Source organism: Bactrocera neohumeralis, chromosome 2, assembly GCF_024586455.1.
Source record: "Bactrocera neohumeralis isolate Rockhampton chromosome 2, APGP_CSIRO_Bneo_wtdbg2-racon-allhic-juicebox.fasta_v2, whole genome shotgun sequence".
NCBI classification, from domain to species: domain Eukaryota; kingdom Metazoa; phylum Arthropoda; class Insecta; order Diptera; family Tephritidae; genus Bactrocera; species Bactrocera neohumeralis.
This window is the reverse complement of record NC_065919.1, coordinates 85,779,566-85,807,560: the sequence shown is the minus strand read 5'-3', so window position 1 is coordinate 85,807,560 and position 27,995 is coordinate 85,779,566. Positions and strand designations below refer to the sequence as shown.

General features: G+C 40.5%; 1 protein-coding gene across 1 annotated transcript; it reads right to left on the bottom strand.

Annotated features, from left to right (window-relative positions):
- Positions 1-15: 15 nt before the first annotated feature.
- LOC126767697 (uncharacterized) lies at positions 16-27,910 on the bottom strand. The gene is made up of 7 exons (XM_050485240.1): positions 26,623-27,910; positions 15,769-16,544; positions 9,887-10,225; positions 9,518-9,695; positions 9,194-9,297; positions 1,407-1,484; positions 16-1,331 (listed from the first exon to the last, which is right to left on the bottom strand). Exons 2-7 carry the CDS (start codon positions 16,138-16,140, stop codon positions 1,212-1,214), a joined length of 1,191 nt encoding a protein of 396 aa, XP_050341197.1. The 5' UTR covers positions 16,141-16,544; positions 26,623-27,910; the 3' UTR covers positions 16-1,211.
- Positions 27,911-27,995: the final 85 nt, after the last annotated feature.

The following is a 27,995-nucleotide window of genomic DNA, read 5'->3' as shown; positions in this document are numbered from 1 at the left end:
ATGTGTGCAATAAAGCGCATTCGGTCAGTTGGCGGCATCGATTGAACAGCACGGGTCTGGCGCTTTAGCGAGTGGCAGCCATACATAGAGACAAAAAAAGCAACAGAGCGAATGCGGAGTCACCCTGTACGGCCGGTTTAACAAGTCCGTATTCTTTGCGCTTGTCCAACGGTTTGTTGGCCATTTGGTTTGCGCTTATTCACTGCTAATCCCTGGTGTATTGGACATTGTTATCCCCTTTTAAGCACATTGACGCCCGAAAGGATTTGCCATGCTCGTCGCTCGTCGCTGGTTTCACGCTGCTCGTTGCTCTTTGTTCATTCACTTGGTCAACAGTGTCGGAGCCGGAGACCGACACAGCCGCAGAGCAGCGCACCGCACAGCTTCGACTGTGAAAGTGAATGATGTGCCTAATTTATCGCCCACCCAAACCGTTGTGTGTGTGTGTGTGTACAGTTGCAATTGGCCGCACGTTGGTCGATGTTCGATGGTTTAGTGAGTGCAGACACTTATATGTATGTGTGTGTGTGTGTTTACTAGCTGTGCGTAGCGGTCCATTGGAATGACTTAAATTATTGGTGCGGATTTTAATTGAGGTTTTTGCCATTTGCATTTATGTGTGTTGGGTTCCATGCCACATCGGCCACAGCGCCGCTGCCACTGAGTGCTGCCCTTAAAACTGCAAATGAAACTAATTTATCCAGCAAACTTTATAGGCAACTACAAAAACTGCGTTATTGTTGTTGTTGTTGGCTTTGCTGTGTCTCCTTCTGCTTTGTGGCATTGCGATTTTTTGCCCGTTTTTACGCTTTGCGTCAGGCAATTCGAGAAATGGAAAATTGAATGCATAATTACAACCGCAAAGTTATTATCATTTTCGCACCATCGCCGCAACTGATGAATTATTTCCTCAACCCGCACCCCACTGCACCGCGCTGCACTTTGCGTACCTCTTGCAGCACACCTCTGCCTTAAGTACGACTCGCTCACAGTTGGTTCTCGTAGATATGTTTGTCAATATCGTTCACTATCGCCCTCTTCGCCGCGCTGCTGCTGCTGCACATCGCCTCCCCTGCGTTGTCCTTGCTGACTCCCTTATCGTTTTCTGTCGCCTCTTGCGCTTGACTCACCGCCGGTGTCTCTTTCCCGTTATCTGCATCGTTCACCTCTTTTTGTTCCGTTGCCTCTGCCGCTTCGCCTTTCGCCGTGTCCTAAGGATGCTTCGTGTAATTGTTGAGTGGCATTTCGTTGACCATGGTGTGCGCCACCTCCTTGCCCCTGTCGTGTATGCCCTTGTCATGCGTTTCGCCTTTTTTCTTCTGCGTCTTCAACTATATGAAATAATTAATGAAAGATATATTGCTTTGGTCAATGATTTACACAGGAGAATTTTATTTAATAGTTACTCGTCTTATTGTCTCTTCGAAATTCTGATGCGGTTCTACGCGCTTCATGGTGCTGCAGGCTTTAAACTTCTCCGCAGACTGGAAAAAATAATGATTGAGAAAAGAAGAAAGTTGTGAGTAAAACGGAAAAACTTTTACTAATTATTTAAATATATTTTTTTCATTAATTATTTTAAGCTGCTGACTTTGTACTCTTCTAGAATCAAATTTCACAAATTCAAGCTCTTGTCAATGGCACCAAGTTCAAGACCAGCACACCGAGACCCTTACATATACCAACGCTGCATGCTTCCCACAGACTTTTCTCTTTTTTCTCGTATGTACCTCGGGATTACTCGACAAAAAGGAGGCTCTACAAGCTTTCAGCTGTCTCCATCTAACTGATGTACTTCTGGAGTGGTTTCTATGACAAAACTACTCACCAAAGAACTACAAATGTTTGAGCGCAACTGCGTTAACTCTCTTAAATACACTCTTAAAATATTTTCACAGACATTGATCCTGTCAGTTAAAGTGATTTTTCATCACAATTTTGGTTGTTAAGTGGTAGTTAGATCCACTTCCCTTATTTATCTGACCATCAGTCGTTAATAAGACTGCTCCTGGCCAAAGCAAGTGGGTTTATATGACTGAGAAGCTTATGTAGCTTTGAATCAAGAGGATAGACTGTTTAAGGAGCACAACTAGTCTGGCAGCCTAAAACCATAACGGCGTTTAAAGAAAGATTGCATTGTCCTAAAATTTTGACCGCATATGGCTGCCCAAACCAAAACACTGAAAAATCATTGTATGAAGCACTATACATGTATAGAACATGGAGAAAAGCTCTGTTAGTGGTCCGAGTAATCACTACAGCAAAAACGAAGAATGCTGTTTCGGGAAAAAAAATTTTAAAAATAAACTGGCTGTAACTCAAAAACTGTTTATCGATTTAAATTTTTAGTATATTATTTTCAAAAGTCTTATCTATGGAAATATGAAAAAAATTGATTTTTTTTTATTTCACACTGGTGTGCCCCTTAAGTCGGATCCCAACACGACGGAACAGGATTCATATTTGGCCGAGGACCAAGCTGGAATAATTTAAAATTATTTTATGGTCTTAAAACAACAATAACAAAAAAATATATATTTGAAAAAATTTGTCCGGAAAAGAATAGGACTGATTTTCTTCCGTCGCGACTGTACTTCGGAGCGTGCGCGCACCGACTAGATTCGGTAGAGGGCGTTCCTAGCTAACGAACGAGTGGCTGATCAGTTGTCTCCGAGCACCTGGAGAGTCAGGACGAACATTTTCGCGCGACGCCGAAAATGCAGCGTTCGTTAGAGCAGAGATAAACGATTAAATTCTAGGTGAAACTCGGTAAATCTGCGACAGGGACGTTTGATATAATCAAGCAGGTTTAACAAGATGTTGCTTTAGTAAGAACTGGTGTGTTTGTACTCAGACCTTTTTGGACTGGGAAATTTTGAAAATCTGATAGTTCATGACATTGTGACGGAGACACTTGAACATGCGCAAGGTATGCGCGAAGATGATCCCAAAAGTGCTCACTGATGACCAGAAACTGCGGTTTGTAAAAGTGACCCCCAATTTTTGAATAACGTAATCACAGGTGACGAGTCATGGATCTTTAAGTATGATCCCGAGACAAAGAGGCAGTCTTCCGAACGGCACATGCCACAGTAGGGATCCAAGCAGCATGCATCTCTCTCGGCTCTCAAGGCTATTCCGGAGAATGCCTTCCGTGACGCCTTCAATGCTTTGAAATCGCGCTGGCAATGCTGCATCGACGCAGAAAGATCCTATTTCGAAAGTTTTTAGAATTGTAGCGATTGGTTCAATAAATTTTTTTAAATCGACTCCGTCCTATTACTTTCTGACCAAACCCTGTATCATACAATAAATCTTAAAAATTACTATAGGGGACCCAGAACGGATTTATAATAGCATTGGCCGTTGATGACGGTGACAGTGCTGACAATGCAAAGATTTCGTCAAAATAGAATGACTATTAACGAAGAATAACGGTTATATAAAAATGTTAGCGTCAAAATCTAACGATGCTGCGAACCACCTTAACAAATTTTCATTATGCACCACTACATTGTCGCTTATAATTACTATTCAAATGAAGTATTTTAACGCCAACTACTTTAAAGCCATTTACCACCAACAATAACACAAAAGAAAACTTAATAACCAAGTAATGAGATGAACTTTGTGTTCGCTCACTGGCCACTGCCACTGGCACTGGCGCTGGCGCTGTGTGGCAACTTTCTAAAGGAAGGAAAATCGACCGGACAAAAGATTAGCGAGAAGCGCGATAAAAATAATAATCCAAGCGACACCTGAAACAAAAACGCTTAACACAAGCAAACAACAACAGCAACATAACCACTTCACGGCCCTCGACAGTACGCTCGCCCGCTGGTAGTGACTTGTCCAGCGAGATGCCGACGCTAAAGCGCCGCAGACGCCAGCTAAAATCCACCTTTCAAATAGCGATTGAAGAAAGTGGTAGAATAGAAGAAGCTGCAAACTAGTTAGTCAAAGGCGTGGGCGAAAACATGAGCCAAAGTAACATTTCCGCAGCAGACCACGTAATGAGCGAAATTCCACGGCATTTAAGCACAACTTTTAAGCAACACCAACAACTCTTATTCACTCACTTCACTCACTCCCTCTCTCTTTCTTTCTCTAAACAACTCGCAATTCTTTTCAGTTAAAACTTTTTTTTTAATAAAACCCCGAACCCGCACCTGCTTTGTGTTCATTTTGGCTTCTTGCAACAACAGGATGTCAGCGATGTGACTCCACAATACGACAACGAGAACGGCAATAACAAATATAGCAAAAGCAAATAAAATGCAACAACAATACTAAATTGTATAAATGAAAACGAAAGGCGCTGGCTGCGAGACTACATAACTCCCAGGGAACCGAGAAGTAGTCGCTTTTGAAATTAAATTGCTGCCGTGTACCGCCAACAAACGGTAACTGTGAGACGCAGAAAAGCGCTACGAGTACTCGGAACAGCGTCATGTCTCAATGCTTGACGTCCAAGTCCGAGTCCAGAGTCGATTGCCCGAAGTCAAAGCGTATTTTCCGGCACCTCAATGCGCAGTTGAGGTAATTCACAAAAATTGACCACAAAACAAAAAAGCGCATGCAAAATAAGCACACAAAAATATTAAATAAAAATTTAGTACAAACCGCAAAGGACGGAAGAATACAAAACATCAGCGGACGACCACAAAGGCGCAAAAAAAGAACACGATGCACTTGCTGTGGGACCGAACGTGAAGTTTTACAATTTTTTTGTAAATTTTTGTATGTGCAAGTGTGTGTGTGTGTGTACTTTCGGGAGGACATTGTGTCAAGCACAAATAAACACGTCCGCTGTGAAAAAGACAACAAGCCGAGCAACATTAGTAGTTGCCAGAGCCCAACAACAAGCGTTCAAAAAAACATAAAACGAAACCGCAACAAAAAGCGAATTTCGTTTAAATATTAAATGAACAACTGGAAATGATTTAAAATATAAAAAGTAAGTGAATGGCTAACAAAAGCTCTTCAGAGATTCAGAAGTCAAAAATGATTGAAGCGGAGAGCTTTTTGACTGAACCCCTTTTTGATGCGCTTAGAAGTGAAGGGAATATTTTCACATGTTTTTTTTTTTGTTGTGAAGGGTGAACCATTTCGAGGTTCCCTACTTTTTTAAAGAAAAAATACAGAAATTTCAAATTTTATGGGAAATGTTTATTGTCTTTCGAAAGTACATTTTTTGAGTTGAGTCCAACTTTCAATGACTTCTTCGAGCATTTCGACTGGTAACTATGAAATCAACCGCTTATTGTTTTTCTTCAAGGCCTGTATCGATGCAGCAACCAGTCTAACGACGTTAGATCACACGATATTGGTGGCCAATCGACCGGCCCATAACGTGAAATTATCTGCTCATCGAAGCGTTCTCTCAATAAATACATTATTGGGTGCGATGTGTGGGAAGTAGCGTCGTCTTGTTGCAACCAAATGTCACCGAGATCACGAGCTTCAATTTCAAGCATTAAATAGTCGGTTATCATGGCACGATTACGTTTTCACCGGCATCATTTTTGAAGAAATATGTATCGATGATTCTACCGGCCCACAAACCACACCAAACCGTTATTTTTTCTGAATGAAATGGCAGCTCCTCAATCTCTTGACGTTGTTCTTCGTCGTTTCGTCCCAAATGTGGCAATTTTGCTTGTTTGCTCGAACACGTCGGATCCTCTTGGAATTTTTCAAGAGCCCATAGAGCAAAGAGATATCGCTTGGGAAGGTGGAACGGCTTCAGTTCTCGCACATTGCATCTTGTATTTCGTTCGCTATTACTTCAAGATCTCGACGTAAAATGTCCCAAGACCTTCCATACGTCAGCCCGAATTGCTGCAAACGGCGCCGAATCGACTCTCCACGGTCTTCATGCACACTCCCAGCTATGGCTGCTTTATTTTATTCACTGCGTGCTGGACATGGCCTGACGCTTGACACGGCTCAAAAAAGTACATCTACTTGGATCACTCGCTATTTGTAATTGTAATAGTCTATATTAGTAATATTCTCTGATGACTTTGGCAAATATTATTTTTGAAACAAGATAATGAAGGTCTGGTTTTGACCTCAAAACGTTGCCTACATTTAGGAAAATATTTCAAAACGTGGCCTACATTTAAGCTGATATGGAATTTAAAAATTCTCAGGGGAAATCTTTGCTAAAAACATATAGGTTCTAATAATGTTATATGAGATCTGTACACAGCTTCATTTTGGATGTATTTTTACTATTTTTAACATTTAATTTTTAATTTTTATATATACTTACTATCAGCATTTGATTTTTAAACGAATATATGCACTATCTTTTTGATTTCTAAAACAATTTAACTAAACCTCGGATTAACTGAATACAATTTCCAACTACCAACAACAACCCACACCTTAAATAATAGACAAAATGGTGGCAACAAATGGTTGAACATGAATTACAAAGCACAATATTGAAACAACGCCGAAGTGTGCGTAAAAAGATACGAGTTGGAGGTGTTAAGGGAAAAGAAAAAAGTTAACCAAGAGAGGTGTACATATTTGCTGTAAAAACAAAAACACGAAATTTTGGTCAAAAAACTTTAGGCGGACGCGCAGCCCAAAACAATGGGAAAGCCATAAAAGGCAAACATACCGAAAAAAGAGTAACCGCATAAATGTGCACGAGACCGCAATGACAACAGCGCGACGTAAAGGTGCAAATGAACAAAATCCTCTGCAAGCCCACACGGCAATCCAATTTGTGCCCCAACAATTCGAATATGGTTAGGACGAAAATGAAAATACCGGAAAGAGCAACATTGGACTGTGGCATATGTAAAAAACAACGCAAATGAAAGAAGTAAACAACAAAGCGAAAAAACAAGCGAACTACATTAAGCTGTCTACTCCCCCACTAAACAACCGCACATGATATTTGTGTCTAGCTGTTATATATAGTAAATATGCTCCAACACCCTCTCTTGCTTTGCTCAAGGCGCTCAAAACACATCCGCAACTTGAGCAACTAGAAAATAGTTGTTTCCCTCGTTTACCTGAAATTGTTGCAATTTAAAGTTTGAGCAATAAAAGTCATATGAAGTATGTTAGGGGGAGCTCAACACTCTCAAAAACACACACACACACTTAAGGAAGCCATCATCAACTAGATTAGCGTAACAATTGCAGTTGTTGTTCGCACGCAAACTTTGAAGAAGTGGCAATTACTTTTAATTGCCACCGAGCTACTTAACGGGTTAACTGTATGAGTGTTTGGCGAATTAATAAGAAAATTGTAGCTATTCAAGTGAAGTGTAAATTAGGAGTATTAGACTATTTTCAAATGAGAAAATATGTTTTTATCTAAAGACAATAATGCATTCAGAATAATTTTTTGGCAAAACAGACATATACATACGTCAATCAGGGTGCATGACCATAGCGGAATCGTCGGAAATTGCATAGCCAATGAGTTTGTAAGAAAAAGCAACAATAGTCAAATTCCATGAAGATGGAAACGAGCAGTGGTGAGCTCAGCAAGTACTTGTGCGTTTGCGAAAACCTTCTGACGTTCTGAGGAAGACTCATATCGCCGCAAAGATAGGCGTCCTAACGGGACACTGTCCCATTGGCTCTCATTCGGTGAGGCTAAAGATTTTTCGAAGTTGCAATATGAAGATAAGATGGAAACATCTAAACACTTGTTGCTTTACTGTCCAGCTTTCGCCAGACTAAGTTGAAAGCATCTTGTATGCTTTACTTTTTACGAGGCCGGACAGTCGGCTGAAAGAAATATAGTCCGTCTTGTAGCAAATTTCAGACGTTTTGTCGGCATGCTACTGACTTTTTTATCCATACCCAACCTATATATGTGAACAAATCAAGTTAGTTGTTCGACAAATTATATTTTATATTTTTAACGAGGAGCGATAACAAACTTATATGAAGCCATAGGATAAGACCCATAAAGTTTTCGCCTGCGTCTGACATTGGTGTGTAACGTTATAGATGAAAGGAGTCAATAACTTGATTAGTAATTAGTTACTATGAACAATTGACATTTCATTCGCTTGAGATGTTCGATGTCACAAACTTTTCTTTTTTATTGTTGATTATAACCTTAAGCAAACGAATCTGTATAAATAAATGTTTTTAATGTCAAATTGACCAGAATTGTGATCTTAAGCGGAAACGTAGAAAAGGTATAGTGAAAATGTTGATAAAGCTTCACATGAGAAACTTTCCTTCCTTTTTCGATCCGAACAAACGAACTAATGACTTTAATTTCAGCACTTGTGAGTAAAACGTCCGAGAACTATTTTCCACAGATCACACGTGAGTCGTGTCCAGGTGTCATATTATTTTTGTTTCAATTTGGCATTTCATTATAAAAAAACTTAAGCCCAAACAGCATTTAAAAATTGTTCAACTTTATTACGAAAATTTACGTTCAACTGACGCTCGACCTTCCCAAGCGACATCGGTTCGCTTCATGGGCTCTCGAAAAGTTCCAAAAATATCGAATGTTTTCGAGCCAAATATTGTTCAGCGATGAGACAACTAAAAGGTTTTCGTGGTGTTGGTCGGCCAGTGGAGTCATCGGTCCGTATTTCTTCAAAAATGATGAACTTGAGAATGTAACCGTCAATGGCGACCGTTATCGCGCCATGATAACCGACTATTTGATGCCTGAAATCGCAACACGTGATATCGGCAACATTTGGTTTCAATAAGACGGCCCCACTTCCCACACATCGCATCAATCATTCGATTTATTGAGAAAACACTTCGGTGAGCAGATAATTTCACGTTTAAGGCCCACCGATTGGCAACCAAGGTCGTCTGATATTACACCGTTATACTTTTTCCTGTGGGGATGGGATATGTAAGGTCTGAAGTCTATGCGGACAATCCCGTTTCGATTCACGCCACAAAACATCACGCGTGTCTTTCGCCAGTAACCAGCCGAAACGCTCGAAAGAGTAATCGAAAATTGGACTCAACGGATGGACCATCCGATACTTAGAATTTAGAAGAGATAATCTTCAAAACATTAATTCCAAAGAATGTTCTTTCGAATGATAATAAACATTCTCCATTAAATTTGAAGTTTCTGTGTTTTTCTTTAAAAAAGTAGGGTACCACGAAATGGATCACCCTTTATTTACCGAGCTTTATGTGCCTAAATGAAGACATATTTAGATCTTTGACTTACCTTCAATTGCATTTCTTCGTTTGGGTTATTTTCTTCGCCACCTTTGTTTAGACCGCTGAGGAAACGCGCAAATACCGTACGTCTTTTATTTCGATTACGGCCCTCTGGTTAGAAGAGAAATGGAAAGTATTAAAAATAATAATTTATGTTGAAATAAGTCAGTTTGTTTTCCTTGAAAAGAAATATAGAAATATCTTCAAAAATATTGTGTGAAAATCTTCTAAGAGTATGTATAAATCGCGTTTTTAAAATTCCGTGCTCTTAAATTCACACACGCACACATTTAACCGCATACTGACATTGTTATTTCCATGATGCACCTACCTGTTGCCGAGAAATCGTAGAAGAAATTCCGCCTAGCGCCCGGATAGCTGTGCTGCATGCCATTCAGGTTAACCGCCGATTTCGAATCAATTGCACTTCTGGCCATGCGATTTGCCAAATCGTTTTGCGCAAAGCTGTAGATTTCATTCTCCTCACGATTGGAAAGGCAACTCGATGGCTGCAAACGGCCATAAAAAAACCAGAAAAAGTGTTAGTCAAAAAAAACACCAAAAAAAAAGCCACAACAACAACCACAGAAAATAAATCAACAACATCATTTGATAAAGTGCATGCAATCAAAATGTGAGGAAAAAAGCAAACTTGAACTGCACTCGGTATTGAGCACGGGCATACACGGCGTATACGTACCAAATATTTTCCAGGCACATACAATGGTTGGCTGTGACTTGTCGGCAGAGTTGATTGATTTGCGATATTGCCGCCAATAATGCCGAATCCAACACCTACGCCGCCGCCGCCACCGCCACCGCCCATCATCCCCGACATGACGCTGACACCGATGCCGCCACTGCTGCTGCTGCCGCCCGCGCGCCGCGACAAAGTGTGGCCGGTCGAAATGCGCACATGGCGCTCCTTCCACTTGGAAACGCGCACCTCCTCGATGGCGTCCAACACGTCCTCGTACGGCATATTAATCTGTTTGCTGTAGTGCGCAGCAAGGCCCTCCAAATAGCCGCGTTTGCCCTCCTGCAACAAGAAACACACAAGAAGCAGAACAAATCGAATGTGAGTGTGCAAAAAATCTTCCAAAAAGCTCGTGAGCTGTATCAGAGTAACAGTAACAGTAACTTGAAAGGCAATCAGCGTAGGTGGGCAGTAATAAAAAGCGACGCGCTGCAACTCTTTACAAGCGCGTAAATTTCAAACGAAGGCACGTGTGAAAGACGCCCAGCGGAGGTTAATGGAGGCTAAATTTGTTAAAGTGCATGCAATACATCAGCAGAATCGCTTCTTAATTCATAGTCACACATACTGATGTAAATATCAAAGCGTTTTGAGCCACCGCCTGCCTTTAGCTAACAAGAAAAGTTCATATCTCCTGGTAATTACTAAGGAGCTGCCACTTCACCGCAGACAAATGTAATAAACACACTCTGGCGCTACTATTTTTGTATAAGTATGTATAGGGTGCTGTGTGCTGTGTCTATAACACGAAATATTTAAATTTGTAATTATGGAAATGCTAAGTTGCGATGAGTGGCGGTGATGAGTCATCGTCATCGTCGTCAGCGGCAAACTAAATACTTGCAGCATTTGAGCCGCTTGTGAGGCATTGCACTTGCTTCAAGTGTGTTGTTTTGCCTCGACATCGCACACACACACATATGCAAATGCAGCTCTCAGACACACTACTGCATACATCTAACCACTTGACATTGAACTGTCACATTGCCATGCCGCCATTTCATTCTATGTGCCGAGCGTTGCCATATTTCAAATACGAGAGTGTAATGCAAATCGCGGTCTATACATCGTGGGACTCATATGCGCCACGCCGCCGACAATTGGCTGTCTTACCATCTGCATGTGAGTTTGAGTGTTGTTCATGTACCTTTGTGAGTTTCTTCAAGTGCAATTAGTTGAGACGCGCTCGAGTAATCTGGCAACAAAATTCATAAGCCGCCAGACAAATTGTCTGAAGCACATTAGATACATATGTATGTAGCATTCTCTTAATGTGGGTGCATAAACACCTATACATTTACTATTCAAATACAATTATTGCCAGCTTTTGTTTAAGCTCAGTTAAGACTTTGTTTCAGAGAAGCATCACATAACCCTGCCACAACTTTGATTCACAGGGAACTTTGTATTTCGAAAAAAAATTATTTAACACTTGGATTTTTTAACATTATATATTCCGTCAGAAGAGTTTGTGCTTGCGAGGGTTTTCGCTTACAAAATGTGCAGAACTGTCTAACAACGACCTAAATGTGACCGGAAACTAATTTACCATTCGACTCTATGAAAGACTACTTAAACCCAGACTCGAAGCGGCTATCGACGAAGCTGGAGGACTGTCTACTAGACAACACGGTTTTAAACCCGGCAGATTAATCGTAGTAGCTATAAAATGCATAAATGAAAGCGTAAAAGCCGCGCACCACCGAAACGCCTTCAACAGCGCTAGGTGGGTGAATATGGTCGACGCTCTCGAAAAAAAACTATAAAATCCTCGACTACCTCAGGAATGTGGTTCGGGCCTACCTTACTGTCCGAAACTGCTGCCGGACCCAAAGCACGGCAGAGGTTTTAGATGGGTCTCGAACCCGACCAAGGTGGTTAGTGTGTCTATTCCACACTGCCAATTGGTACTAAAAATGCTTAGCATTCTCAGGGCGCTGATCAACGCATTGATTTGATCCGCTGTGCCACATGTAGGCACTTTTGAGCGCTATGAGGTAAAGCAGTTACCGACGTTAAACACACCGGACGTTGTCCGAAACTGCCATACCGAATTAGAGAATGATCACGACAGATAGCGGTCACTCTCAGAAGCAGCACAAGGATCCATTCTAGCCCACACTTGTGGAACATCAACTACGACGCTATACTAAAACTCGAAATGCCAGACGAACGTGGACGTCATTGTAGCAGTAATTATTGCAAGAAACACAGAAGAAGTGCTGAGAAAGCTTAATCAGTTCATGATACGGACGCAAGCATGGCTCGACTCACACAACCTCCAGCTTGATACGGAAAAGAACAGTGTTACTACTGCTAACAAATAAGCACATACTCCTTGAAATAAGTATGCAAACGACTAAAGATATTCTTAGGACACAAAAAGCAGTAAACTACCTAGGCGTAAGACTGGACCGCAGACTAATCTTCTTGGTAAAAATCCAAACCGGCACAGGAAAGGCAGCGAAGATCACCTCCCATGAAAAGACTAATGGCCAACATAGGAGGCCCTAGCCAAGAAAAGAGAAAGCTCCTAACGTTGACGACAATCAGCGTCATGCCTATACTACGACGCGACAGAAGACGAACACACATTCTTTGAATGTGTGGGCCGCCAATGAGAACACACCACCGTAGAAGACAATTTAATCAGTGTCATGCTGGAGAGTGAAGCAAACTGGGGGATTATCAAGAAATTCACAGCAAAAATCGGGACGTGGACGCAGGTGCGCAGCGTTAAATCTCTCAATGAGAAAAATGGTACGCCAAGTAATGCTAATGGTGTGCAGCACTTATGATGCGGAAGGCATTTTCCACCCCCTCACCCACAAAATAAAAAATCTCAACAATCAAGATTTTATGTGACCCCTTCTAGCCGAAATGAGAAATCATACAAAATCGGTCAACAATGTTGCTCATGCTAACATACTTTCCAGCACACGTTATTCCATCACTATCCAATCGTAATACATAGTCTATCATGCCGTCATTAGTGAAATTGTATGCGGTTAAGATTTATGTGTAAGAGATTGTACAAGTTATGCAAATAGTCATTCAAGCACAAAGCACTTGAAATAACTGAAATAGAGAACTATTTACACATATGCACCTAGATCCATGTGAAAGCGCATTCTTGCACTAATGTGCGTGGCAAATATCTGTGTCAATGTATCAGGGGCAAACACCTGCCGTACGCTTGAATGCAACGCACCCCAACGACATTCCAACTCTGGCTTAAAGAGTTTTTAGTCCGCTTTAAGCCAGCGATTTCAATCGCACTACAACAGTTATTCATCAACAACAATATGTGCAGCCCACTCCTACACCGATGCTGTCACATCGAAGTCGTCTAAGTAAAGTCATCAAAAACGCATTTTCCCTTCCGAAAGTTTGCAGCCTTCTCTCTTACGCGCATAAACAGCTACAACCGTATTTGTTGCACGTTCACAAGCGCAACCTACAAGACACACACGCTGTCAATACGTCACTGCAGCTCCGGCTCCTGCTCCTGCTATACACGCTGCCACTGAAGCCGCAGCTGTTGAAAGCGTAATTGAGACGTGTTGCCATATTCTGTGATGTGGATGCATTTTGTACACAACAACGCCGCTTTACGCCACATGCAGTAGCTACTTTCTTGCGTGCCACATTATACTTGGAGCGCTGAAGTCGCTATCTTCGTAAGGTTCTGCAAAGCGCAAAGGGCGACAAGCGCAGATATAATAAGATAACCACGCACGTTCGACATCTTGGAAAATTATTATTCTTGCTGCGGCAATTTGACGAGCAGCAGCGCGCACATGCAGCGGGGGCGCGCAGATAATGGCGCTGCAATGTGTTTGCCAATCTGAAACACATTGCCGGGTAAACGCGTCTGCCGTTGACACGCCAGTGCAAATCTGCAGGAGCTGCCGCGCGCCTACCTTCAGCCATGACACTGAGTACGCAGGAGTCTAGGCGACTATGAGTAACTGTAATTAGCAGCTTGGCGCTCAAGCGGATGCGTGCATTTATATTCTCTTTAAAAGTATATATGTACATACTTATACACATGTACTTGTTTGCAAACTTACCGCGGGCATAAAGTTTTCGAAATCTCTTCCTTACTTAGACACCGCTTGCAGCGGCGCTTGGCGGGCTTACCAATCGATAGTCGCGCTGTTTGTGCCACTTAACGCAAATCCTATGCGTTGCTTCTTTTTGTTTGTGTGTTTGCCATTAACGGAACTTGAGACGTTAATGTTTACATTGCTCGGAGGTTGCTGGGTATAAAAGCTGCGAGAAGAACGTTGATAAGGCACGTTTCGATTATGCTTAGCGCCATCACAGGTCTCGAGGGTTATTGTTGGGCGAAACTAATAAGAAACACTTTAACTCTTGAATTCAGCATTCGTCACACTTTAACAGGCTTTCGGAAGGTGTTTGGATTTATTACATAAAGAACACCGCGCTTAAATGATCTTTGGTGACCTGGTTACAATACGTAATCCGGTACGTTCAAAGACCTAAGTATTGTAGAGTTTGACTAGACTGTAGACTTTAACTATATGTAGTGCACTCTGAAACCAGGCTAATAATTCACCTCCGAAGACATGAACTATAATCATTTATTAAGAAAGCAAAAGAAGAAGGGAAAGTTCTCTGAGCGCCATTTACTTGGGAGTGGCCGGAAACGATTCTTTTTCATATCACTCAAGCACCTCACGCTTTCTGGTCTTAGACCAAGTATCCTCAGGGTTAAATGAGAAGGCGAACCATCCCTTCTCAGGGTTGTACGCTGGGCTTGGAACCCGCTACGTAAAAAACGCCCCAACGAAAAGGAAACAACAGTCTGGGAAGAGAGACTCCCCTCCTGATGACGACCATGGCAAACGCATTAAGGATTTCGATTTAAGGGCATGCACCTGGAATGTCCGGTCTCTTAATTGGGTAGGTGCCGCTGCCCAGCTGTTGATATCATCAGAAAAGTAAAAAGGCTGACATCACCGCCGTCCAAGAAATGCGATGGACGGGACAAGGACAGAGACGAATAGGTCCTTGTGGCATTTACTATAGCAACCATATAAAGGATCGCAAATTTGGTGTGGGATTCGTGGTGGTTCGGATGAACGTCTAGCCACAATCCGCATCAAAGCGAAGTTCTTCAACAAATAGCTGTTTTGTGCCCACGCCCCGACGGAAGAAAAGGACGATATGACCAAAGATGCCTTCTATGAGTGCTTGGAGTGCATCTATGAGAACTGTCCCCGCCACGATGTCAAAATTATGCTTGGCGATTTTAACGCCAGGGTGAGCAAAGAAGGTATCTTTGGAAAGAAGCATTTCCAAATGTGTTGAGGCTGAACGACTTCGCCGAGGCCCGAAATATTGTTATCTGTAGATCCCATCATAGATTCCATCATGGAAAAGCCACCAACCAATTCATCAAGCGGAAGACATCTGGTTGTCAGCTCGGAAAAGCCACCAAAAACTGCAGGATCGATAATCGAGAACCTTCAATTACAACGGACAGCCGAATGATTTTCTACTCGACTCACACTCCTGCTCTCTAAGAGCACTAGTCAGTAACTCGTCTCTAATAAAGAAGAAGAGAAGAAGACATTAAAATTATAATTGGGAAGTCTTTATCTTCCGCTCAACCGATTATCGATTAACGATCAGCTCTAATATTTGTTTGTGTTTTTTCATTTTATATTACGATTAAAACCGAATTTACAGTGTGGACAATAACCCGAAGAGTTGCGTTCCAATCAACGATACTCAAGCCTCAAATCTAAATATTCCTGTAACGACCTCAAATCTAAATATTCCTGTAAGATACTTACCGGCGTCGAATAGGGATGCGCCGTCAACCGAATGCCATCGGCCTCCAAATGACGCTTCATAATAGCCTCCAGCTCCTTCATTGTCGTCGGCGCATCACAATCGGTTGCCAAAATCTCATTGCTACTGCTCAGCGCCTTCGGATCGTTGATCATCACATACACAATGGCAGCGCCCTTTTCGCGTAACGAACGCACACTCTTCAGCAGTTTGTTGCGATGTTGCACCGTATCCACACCGATTGCGTCCAAGTCAATCTCGCCAATTTGTTTGCAGATCTCCAGTTCATCGTAGCCGTTCTCCATGAAACTCTCGGCATACTGTTGCATGCCAATGGCGCGCAACCACTCGCAGACGATGTTATTGTGTGGCATATTGGCGTTTTCGTATCACGTGGCCGTTAGCGCGCAGCTGCTGCTAGTAGCGGACGTATTCGGTGGCGGGAAGGTGATGTCGAGCGGTGCAAAACTTACCTTCGGCGTTTTTATTGCAGGTTTCGTTTTAGTCGATTTCGTTGTTGTTGTCGATGTTGAAGCGCCCGATACCAATGCCGATGCAGTCGGTGCGGTGGGTGTGCTGAGTTGCAAGCACGCGGCCGAAGTGTTGCCGCTGCTGCTGCTGGCGTTGTACGAGGTGGCTGTTGAAGTGGAGCTAGCGCTGGACGCAACAGAGTGGCTGTAACTGAGATTTGTAGTTGCCTTCATAGCATCTGCGTTCGTGCGGTGTTGGCGAGTGGGGCAGGAAGAGTCAATTGCTATTGCAGAGCGGGCATACAAAACTGAAAGAGGAGAGTGTGATTTATTGATCTTCATAATTATGGATTGGGAAGGTGTAAAGTAAACAATAAACTAAAGCATTTTGGTGTGACATCCCGAACTAAGTAATAAAATATAAATTCCTCTCCCTGCAAGGTTTGCAAATATTTTACCCGAACAGAGAGCTGCCTCTCTCCTGGTATGTGGTAGTTCTCCTCCCTACTTATTCAACTTTATTTAACTTTATTTTTATGATTTTCGGATTGCTGAATTTAAAACGTCCTTTTGCGTGTCTGTCAAAGTCAATGTGGGTCAAGTACTTCTCTCTCTTTCGGAAACATCCTTCAGGCTTGTGTCGTCTACATAAACGGCAGCTTTCTGTGAATTTCACCTAAAGTAATATTACATTTTTTACTGCTCCCAAAATCATTTCAAAATAGTTTTTATTGTTGTTGTTATCCTTTCAACGTCAATTACAATTAAATGTACACATCCAAACCGAATGCTAATGAATATTTGGCAAATTTTGAGAAAACTTTCTTAATTTCCTTCCATGAAATGTTTGCTTGTGGCAAAGGCCAACACACGCATATTGGATATGGAAATGCGAATCTGCTAACGCAAGAAGGTAAAAGTGTTTTGACATCGGTCAATTTGAATAACTGACACAGCTATATGAATATTTATGTCTGAATATGTAAAGATTAGGGTGGTTCATAAAGGTGGAAATAAAAGTTTTACATCAGAGTTGTCTAAACTTCCCTAAATACCATAAAACAGAGGACTATTTAGTTTAGGTTAGATTATACTGATCTAACTCTAACTAATTGCATACATAGACTCACTGGTTCTTAATAATGCGAGATGGAAGTTCAGTGTAATTTGAGATGAAGTATTCGTCATAGAGCATGTCAACACTTTTTGCGAACTTTAAGACTGACTTGATATCTAATTCTGTCTAGTCTCTTGAACTGCGAAGCTCCTAGATATTTAAGACGAGTTTTAGATAATGATGTACAGAGGAATAGAAGGTGTTTCAGCGTCTCTCTCAAACCTACTTCTCGTCACTTTCTGTATATATAGTCGTTACTTATGCCCATGCGGCTCGCAAGAGACTTACCCTGAGCCGTCTAGCACCCTTTCAGAAATTTCATTGTCTACCGTTTTTAGTAACTTTCATATTTCCTGTAATTGTTCGGTAGCTAGGCGGCTGGCACTTTTGGCAACCTCTGTTTCGTTTCCCGAAATTTCTTTGAGCCCTGTAACCCAGTATAAATGCAGCCGCTTTCACGCAGCCATTACATCTACTGCCTCCCTGCTTCTAAGGTCTCTCTCTCATGACTGACTGAGATGTGAGATTATTGATGCAACTTCTTTACGCCAAAGACTTCCGCATGCGGTATTCCATTGAGCTTAGATTCCGACTGCCACTCTATTAGCCATTTCGGGATTATTTGTAATATCTATATGTTTAAAGCCATTCCGAATGACTAAGGGCTTTTTTGATCGAAATGGGTATTGAGCGTAGGTAACTCTACAGTCGACGTCAAACAGATCCCTATAACGTAGTGAATTCATTAGTCTCCAAGTAATCACTGTAACAAATTTGAAAATTGCTATACTGAAGGAGTTGATTGAACGAAGCGGCTTCACTTTAGAAAATTTACATGACATTTAAGGGATTACATGAGTTTACGGATTTCAAAAAATTTATTTTTCTTTATTGTCTTATTAAAATCTATAACACCTACATATTGTCCTAAATTTTCAAGCTGAACCGAGAGTTTTAGAGATACAGCCTTGAGAGCTTTTGCGCCGTCTTAAAACGCGTTTTTCTCGAAACTGTGTTTTTGAAGTCGGTTAGCAAGATTTCTCGAGAACTACTAAACCGATCTTCATAAAATTTTACACTTGTCTTGGAGATGCAATTCTTAAAGGCTTAGATAAAGAATTTGTTTTCGATTACAACTACATATTTGAAAAAAAAATGCCGCAAAATTTTCCCTGAAATTTTAATTTTTTTGTAAAAATATAAAAATAAAAAATATTTTTTTTCCAAAAATTTCAGAATTTCTTTAATAACAGTGTATGTTTGTAACAATAAAAAATCCAAATAAAATATTTAATTTTTTATGTGAGAAAAAAAATTTGAAAAAAGGCTGTTTTTGTCGCAGAAAATCCATGTAACCCCTTAAAATATTAATATGTTTAAATATTTCCCGAAATCGATTTTTCTTTAACACCAGGTGCACCGCTAAACTTATATCATATAGGTTATTTGCTAAGCAATATAGTCGAATCTGTCACTGTCCTCGTCAAAGTCAACACTTAAAGGTCCGTAATAGCTTTCAAAGAATCTACTAGATATTATATGAAATGTATACAAATATATATGCGTATGTATATATTTTGAATCTTACTAAAAGCATATAATAGTTAAATTTAAATTTATTTTACTAATTTAAGGACTGCAAAATTGCCTGAAATCTATTTTTAAGGATCCCCCTACTGTACTAAGATTCACACAGCTTCCATTTGTAGTGAAAATACAAACACGTTTTCGTGCGATTTTATAAACTCACTGCAGTTGCAAGGAGCCACATACCACTACACGCTCAAACACATACACACACTGACACATACATTTATGAGTAATTTAAGACTGCATTGTCTTGTTTAATTTAAATGCAAATTGTTTTTTGTTTTCTGTTTAGAATAACCGACAAGTGGTTACACTATATCAATATTCAACAGCAATTACAAAGCTGTTACTTATCCTTTTCGATATAATCTCCGCCTTAATAAAATACTTCATCGTTTCTATTGCTTTTGTGGAAAATGGATAAATAAATGCTTTGAAATTGCTGAAAACTATTTGACACATCTTCTTTCGTGTGAATTAAAAGCAAAATCCTTGTAGACAGCAGCAAATTCCAGGCTTACCACACATTCACACGCACTCTGCTTGCTTGCCAAGTAACGGTCAAGAAATGAAGTGCAGGAAAGTAATAAAATTAAGTCAAATTTTTAGATATTTTGTCAAAACATGACTAGAAGGAAGAAAAGGGGCATAAACGTAGTATGAACAGTGGAATATTTATTTAGTGCATGAACATGTTTTTCCATACCTTTGCAAATGATAAATATTTTCCGTCGTTTTTCGTTATACATTTCGAAACTATGTAAGTAATTGTTCAGAACTACTGCTACCATTTTCTAACAGACATTTCTGTTTACTTATAAACAAAACTGAGTTACTTCAACGCCCCACCGTTCCTATAACAAATCAAAAGAAAACAAATTATTTCAAACTTCAAATTCTCTAAGATTGCTTTTTTCCTTAGTCGAATCTTCCCTTCTTTGCTTTGCTACAAGACGGAAGCTGAGCTTATATTTAATCTTAAGTGCACGAAGTCCCAACACTTTAATGTCGGTATATTTAAGCATTGAGCATGGTTTTAAGCTGACTCCACATATAATCCTAAAATAAACAATACCAATAAAGTCAAAGTGAACGATTTGATCAAATTAATTCCTATTAATTGGCTATATTTTAAGCACAATTCAAATTGACAGTTTGGCGACAATTGAGGGAGAGTTAAACCCCCCACCCCAGAACGAATCAATCGACCTTGCGAAAGCATCAAACGTCATAACAACATTGGTTGCAACACTGAACACACGAAGAATGCATGCTGATCATAACTTTAATAAATTTTTTTCAAATGCTACATGGATGGCTGAAAATAAGATGTTGAAGTGAAACAAGAAAAAACGTTAACTTCGGTTGCACCGAAGCTAAATACCCTTCACAGGTGCATTTCTCTTAGTAACTATGTGTTCAGTTTGTATGGAAGCTATATGCTATAGTAATCCGTTGTAAACAAGTTTTTTAGAGATTACATTGTTGGCTTAAAAAATAACATATACCAAATTTCGTGAATATATCCTGCCAAATGTGAAAGTTGTCCATACAAGAACTTGATTCCGATCGTTCAGTTTGTATGGCAGCTATATGCTATAGTTAACCGATCTGAACAATTTCTTCGGAGATTATATTTTTGCCTTAGAAAATAACATATACCAAATTTCGTGAATATATCTTGTCAAATGTGAAAGTTTTCCCTACAAGAACTTGATTCCGGTCGTTCAGTTTGTATGGCAGCTATATGTTATAGTGGTCCGATATCGGCCGTTCCGACAAATGAGCAGCTTCTTGAAGAGGAAATGACGTTTGCAAAATTTCAAAACGATATCTTAAAAACTGAAGGACTAGTTCGTATATATACAGACAGACGGACAGACAGACGGACATGGCTAAATCGACTCAGCTCGACATACTGATCATTTATATATATATATACTTTATAGGGTCTCCGACGATTCCTTCTGGGTGTTACAAACTTCGTGACAAACTTAATATACCCTGTTCAGGGTATAAAAACCCAGAATATGTGATCGTCAGAGTGTCAGATCGAAACAATCACCCATCTCAAAGCTGTGAAGGCTTTTACAGAGTTTCTGCATACATTCCACACATTGACACGGTCATGCCAGATTTAAAAACGATGAAGTTCTTGAAAGTTTCAATTTGAGTCAGCTCTTACCAAAATTTAACTTAAATTTTGAAGAGAAGGATTTAATTGTAATCATTGAATGCCTAGTTAGACGTTTTGGGAAATTCTTGCGCGGAAATAAGCTCAAAGCAGAAGTAGCGCTTTTTCAACAAAAATGGAAATAGAAAGTGACTACGAGAACACAAATGCTTTTTGCATTAGAAACCCTCAGCACTTGCGAGGGTCTTTTTCACGTACTCTGCACTTTGCCAGCCACAAATGCTAGCGCTGAATGATTCTTTTCTTCTTTGCGCCGAATCAAGAACATAAGCTAGGTCATTACTGTGGAACCAGAAGAAATAATGGAAAGATTTAATAAAATGAGCAAACACCGTATTGATTTTATGCTGTAAATTGAATGTTGAAATATGTATAGAAAATAAAATTTTAGTTTAAAGTACAACATTTCTCAAATCAATTATAAAATCATAAAGCTACACCTCCCGCCCCCCAAAATTCTACTCTGGATCCGCCCCTGCGGATGGGTCATCACTAATTCTAACGCAAAAATGTCTGTAATCTAGGTATGACCTAAGAAATAGATAGAATGAAGCTGGTAGTTTCATTTTTATTTTAAACTTTTTGCCATTTTTCCGTTAGAGACATTATTCCGTCAGTGAAAATCGAAATTTCCAAAACGTAAGGTAGCGAACCATTGTTGTGCTACACGAACTGATACAGCTTTTATACAAAAATTTCAAAATATAGTGAATTTCTTCATTATTTTCACTAATTTTTGAACAGCTTTAACTTTTTTTCGACTTCCACGAATTTAATTTTTTTTTTTGGTTAAATGAAGCTTAGAAGCCTCACCTTTTCAACATTATATGGTATGACACAATGTGATTCGTAGCACTGGGGATATACGACTTCAACGACATCTATCGACAAAATACGAAAATACTTTTTTGACTACGCAATATTTGGTAGCTTTCGATTTGATAATATAAAAGTGATTTTTCTAGCCTCACATAGCCCAAAACTACAGAAGAATATTTTTTATTTTTTTGACTTAAATATTCTGTAAGATTAGAGCTTTCCTTATATTTGAAACCCGTTAGATATGTAGTAGCAGATTTCGCTGCCCTTATAGAAACTTTTTTTTTGCCTTTCTGGCAGCAATATAGTTTATGGAAAACATTCACTTAGCGCCGATCGGAGTTTAAATGGAAAGGATATCTACTATGCGCTCATGCTTGAAACTGCTCTAATATTGTATTAAATGCAACTGCGTACGGAGCTTTTGTAAGGCAAATATCCATATACATATATTTATTTGTATGTATGTATATGCGTGTACGATTCTGTGTTCTGTAGTGTATTCATAGTAATTAATTTTTAATGCAAACAGAATAGCAACAAATTTGAAAACACAACAAAAGAGCAAAATTTATAATATAAAATAGAGAAAAACGCACAAAAAATTTTCAAAAACAATTGTCACATAATTTACTGTCTAGACAGGCGAAATTTTGTATTTTCAATTAAGTCCATTATTTTTGTTTGGTAGATTGCACTCTTACAGTGGCAATCTGACAGCGGCAGCAACAGCAGCGCCAACAGCAACTAACATACATATAAGCTACAACAACTACAACAAACGCAAATTTTATATGAATGTAGCAATAAAAGCTGGAGGAGTTGCAAATGTATAAACAACAATACCAACAAAAAGCGCTGACAACAAAACCGTTATGCGCAGCTTGCTGTTGGTGGGGGTGATGGGGATGGAAAAGGATTGCCGCTGGATAACTGTCGTGCATGCATTCAAATAAATATGTATGTGTGTATGCGCATAGGCCGAGCAGGCAATACGTATGTTGCATGTTGCAGGCGGCAAACAGCAATCGTAAGCGGCTTGCAGCCAGTCTAGTTGCTAACAGCAAGAGATTGTAGACATCTTCAGCATGCACAGCAAATATGATGCCAGTCTGAGGAGCTGACAGTGTGCTATGCGGCATGCGGCATGCGGCTGCCGAATGCAACTTCGCAGCCCAAAAGTGTGGAATTGCAAGGACGCCAAGCCAAATACAACAAACACGCCAAATATGCACGGCTGTGTTGCCTCAAGTATACACATACATTTATGAATTTGTGTGTGTGTGTGTGCAAGAGTAGATGACAAGCCTTAAGTATGCGGCAAGTGTGCAATATGCGGGCCACTTGCAACCCCAACACCAGACAGTCGTCATGTGGCGAATGCAGCAAATGAATGTGTGGCAGACGGCTTTGCCAGCGTCGAGCTGTCAAAGCGCACTGCATTTTGTTTTGCAAGTAACGGCAAAGTGCGACAACTGCCGACGGCATGCAGGCTGGCGTTGTGGCACCACACCGGCTGTGCAACAAAAGCCGTCGGAGCGGTGACAAAGCCGACACACAAAGCACAAGTAAATATGTGCACACGCACTTACACTCACACTCACGCACAGATATACGTGTATACGTTTTGTAGCATGCTGTTCAATCGCGCCAGTGGCAGCGGTGCACTGCTCACGGCCAAGGTTGCCGCCGCTCAGCCGCATAATGACGTTGGCTGGAATAATGCGCGCAACAACAATGCCAATGAGGATGATAATGACGATTGCAACGGTGAAGGTGATGTGCACATTTGCTGCTGTTCGTGAAATTAAACCGGCTACAAGCACAACACACACACACATACGTGTGCAGACATGTGGATGACACGTCGGCCGCTTTGCCATCGGCAGTTCGGGTTGTTGCAATGCCAATGTCATTACAACACAGCGGCTGGGGTTTCAGCATTGACAGACGTTTCGAGGTTAGCAGCGAAGCCCTACAAAGCCATTCGATTGCAACTTGCTTGAATGCAACAAAATTGCTAAACTGTGCTGTGCACAATGAGACAATGCCTGTAAGAAGCTTGGAGTCGCTGCGCCTTTGGCCCTGCATATTTGGTTGCCATAATTTCCTGGTGAATTTCGATTAATGTAGTATTTTGTATAACACATAATTTAGACTTTTTACGCGCAGTGAAATTTGTAAGGAAAGAGCTACAATAAACAACAAGATGATAGTCAAATAAAAATACGTGCTTCGAGCTTTCTTAGAAATAATCACGAGAAAGCCATTTAAAATCTCGAGCTTTCAGTTACTGTAAATGTAATTAATTTTCTCTTCAGAAATGTCGGTGCGTCACTGATGAAAAATTTAGCTCCAATGCTCGAACAAGCATAAAAAATGCTCAAAATTATTTTTATAAAATAAAAGTTCTGCAAAAATGGTTTACGATTAATAAAACTTAAATAAGCTTAAAGCATCTTGCTTTGTACACATGTACCATAGCTTATCAGCCAATCAGAGAGTGTTGATATACTAACATTTTTTTTTTTGTGAGTGATTTATATGACTGCTATATTCCTTTTGTTATATGAAGCTAAATGAAGAGGAGGGTGAAGCCATGAGTAGAAGTTCACGCAAGTGACGGCTCTTTTACATATGGCTTAAAGAGCTCAGGTCCTAGACCAAGTATTCTCTGGGCAGCCAAAAAATATAGATTTGAAAACGAGCTAAATTGAGAAGGCGAAAGATCACTCTGTGCAGTGGGTTTGGGACCCGCCACGTAGAAAACGCCCCGAATGAAAGCCAGAAAACAGCCTCTGATGAGATACCCTCTTTCGATGGCGACCACTACATACGTATTAAGGTTTACTATTTACTACAAGGGCATGTACCTGGAATGTTCAGTTCCTTAATTGGGAAGGTGCCGCAGCCCAGCTAGTTAATGTCCTCGTTAGAGTTAAGGCTGACACCGTCCAAGAAATGCGATGGACGGGACAAGGACTGAGACGATTTACTACAGTGGCTATATAAATGAGCGCAAATTCGGTGTGGAATTCGTGGTGGAAAAGATACTACGTCGCTGACAACTGTCATTCACCTCGATGGATGTAAACGTTCGCCACAATCCGCATCAAAGCGAAGCTCTTCAGCAAATCGCTGATCGCCAGGGTGGTCTAAGAGGGTATCTTTGGCACAACGGCCTCCATGTTGAAACATCTCCAAATGAGTTAAGGCTGATCGACTTCGCCGGGGTCCGAAATATGGTTATCTGTAGTACTAGATTCCTGCATAGGAAAATTCATGAAGCGATGCTTTCTCCGGATCGAAAAGCCACCAACCAGATCGATCATGCTGTGACAGACGGAAGACATGTCTTGTTGCAGCCAAGATACGTCCTCTCCTCTATGCACCAAAAACGCACATAAACAAACAGAGGCAAGGTTCAACGTTAAAGAGTTTCAATCACAACAGACAAGCGTACGATTTTCTAATAGTTGTGCGCTCCTCCTCCCTGAGAGCACTCAACAGCAACTCGGTATAAGAAAACTGTGGAACGGCATTTCAAGCTCTTTACGTACAGCTGTAAACGGAAAAGGCAAAAGAACAACTGCTACGAGTGCTGTGGCGCAGCGGAAAAAAGACTGTCTACCTCGCAACGTTACAATCGATCACAAGACGGGATAGACATGATACAACATGGGATAGATACAGAAAGCTGTAGAGAGAAACGAAGCGAAATGTGTGAGTACGAAGAATTCGACAAAGTGGCCTACAGGGGCTTGCTCGAAAATTCTACACATAATCTTTGAGAATCCCCAGAAGGACTGGTGACTAATGCCCAGAACAAAGTGAAATTATGGAGAGAACACTTTTCCAACTTGCTGAATGGCAGTGAAATCGTAACACTATGAGATGATGAACCCGATTCTCCAACCGATGACGGTGGAGCGGACGTTTTATAGCCCGACGAAGTAGTTCGAATAGCGCGTCTGAAGCTTTCTCTAGAGGTAAATAATGCAAACTAATCCCTTTTTATAAACACTTTTTTAAATTACATTAAGACAGAGCAGTTGTTTCATCTCAAAAGGGAAAGCAATAGTTTTGGACGTAGTTGACCATCTTTATTTCACGGAATTTCTTATTTCAAGGATATTGTATGAAAAATCTTTCCCTGTCTCAGCACTACCAGCATAATATCTGTAATGAATAGTTTATAACTTTGGTAACGTACTTTTTGCTGAAACATCACCATTCAAGTATTTTGGAGTATTCAATTTAAAAAGTAGGTTTTATAATAACGATTTTATTTTTGATTTGACTCTCACTGGAAACCACAATTCGACTAAGCCTTATCATAAAAAGGTAAAATTTTTATCGAACTACTTTTTTCGATGTGGTCGATATGAAATCTCACGCCCTGGGATACGATAATGACATGAGTAATAATAAAGAATCCATTATTGCCAAATGTCCGCAAAAGTAAAAATCGTGACGACGAGGAACCGATGTTTTTCAACGTCTACTTCAAGAACGCATAACTTTATGAAAATTTATTTTTTTTTTTGCAGTTTATTTTGTCTGCTATTAAAATATTAAAATATATACTTAAAATATTAATTTCCAAAAAACGCTCGGAATTGGTGTATCTAGACTAGAATATCTTTTTAATGGGATTATGACTCACCTTAGGCAACAGTGAGACAATCCAAGCAATATCAGAGCGAAATCCAATTGGCAATATTTGTGATTAAATCCTTGAGTTGAAATGATTCACCGCAGCCACCGCAACAACAAAGTTCGTAGTATTTGAAAATCAATTTACTGGAATGATGCAACACTCTGTCGTTACAACACAAAATAACACAAAGTACAACGACCGAACAACAACAACAACTAATGCTTGCACAAACAACAACCGTTATGTGCGTAACTAAGCCATAAATTTGCGTTGCCTTTACCACCGTTTGTTGTTTTTATTGTTATTATTACATATGTCACTGAACGATTAAAGCTGTAACCGTTATTCCGGCTGCTGTTGTTGTAGTTTAGATGGGGTTTTGCAACAAATCGATGTGGCACAGTGCGTACACTATGGCAGCAACACGAAAAATGGGCACAACTTAATGGCGATGGCGAGGAGGGGAAGGAGCAACAGCACGTGCACGCACTTACACATGTAAACGGCTTGCAGCTACGTAGCAAGGAAGGCACAAACAGCGCGGGGGGCGGCGCGAAATGTCAGCGAGCGGGTGATTAACACGTTTGATTTACAATTGAGTTGCGCGCCTAGAGACAATTTGGGCGCCGCACCAACTAAACCGCACACGCAATAAATTCGTGTTGATTGGCGCAACAGCAACAACAACAAGCAGGCGGCCTGCAAACGGAAATGTGTACACGCGCCTTAAAGTCTTAACGCGGTTTACCGGAGCGGAAACGGCGCTGCGCGAATGCGACGAAAGGTAGCAAAAAAGGCGCGAAAATGGCGATGTGGAACGGCGCGAATAATCACAGTTATTGTTCAAGCCGACGAAAAGTGTTCGCAAGCAACGTCGCAGTCGATATTTTAGCGTTTGTTTTCACTGTGGCGGATTGTGGTTGCGTCTGTCTGCAGAAGTTTTGTAGAAGCCACTTTGATTGCAAACACCTTTTTAGTTTTGTTTAGCCTTTCTTCGGTTTGATTATTTCTCTTTTATTTCTCTTTTGGCCTTTTTGCGATTTTTGCTTCGAGTTTTGGCTAAACGCAGCTTTCTATTGAAGATCACTTTTGGTTTGAGCTTTCACTAAGGCTTCACTGGTATTTATTGTTTTAGGTCTATTGCAGATTTATTTAATTACTTCGTGCCACACAAATTTATGAATAACATTTTTACTTCCGGTTTATCAGTACTAAGTAGTTCCTGATGGTTTCAAAAATTGTTTTTGAGTACAATTTATTTGTTTTTAATTTTCATTTAATGCTCACAGGATTTCAAATAAGAATTTTCTGCAAGAACGAAAGCAAAAGAAACTCTAAGAGGTTACATGGGTTTACGGGTTTCAAAAATCGAATTTTTT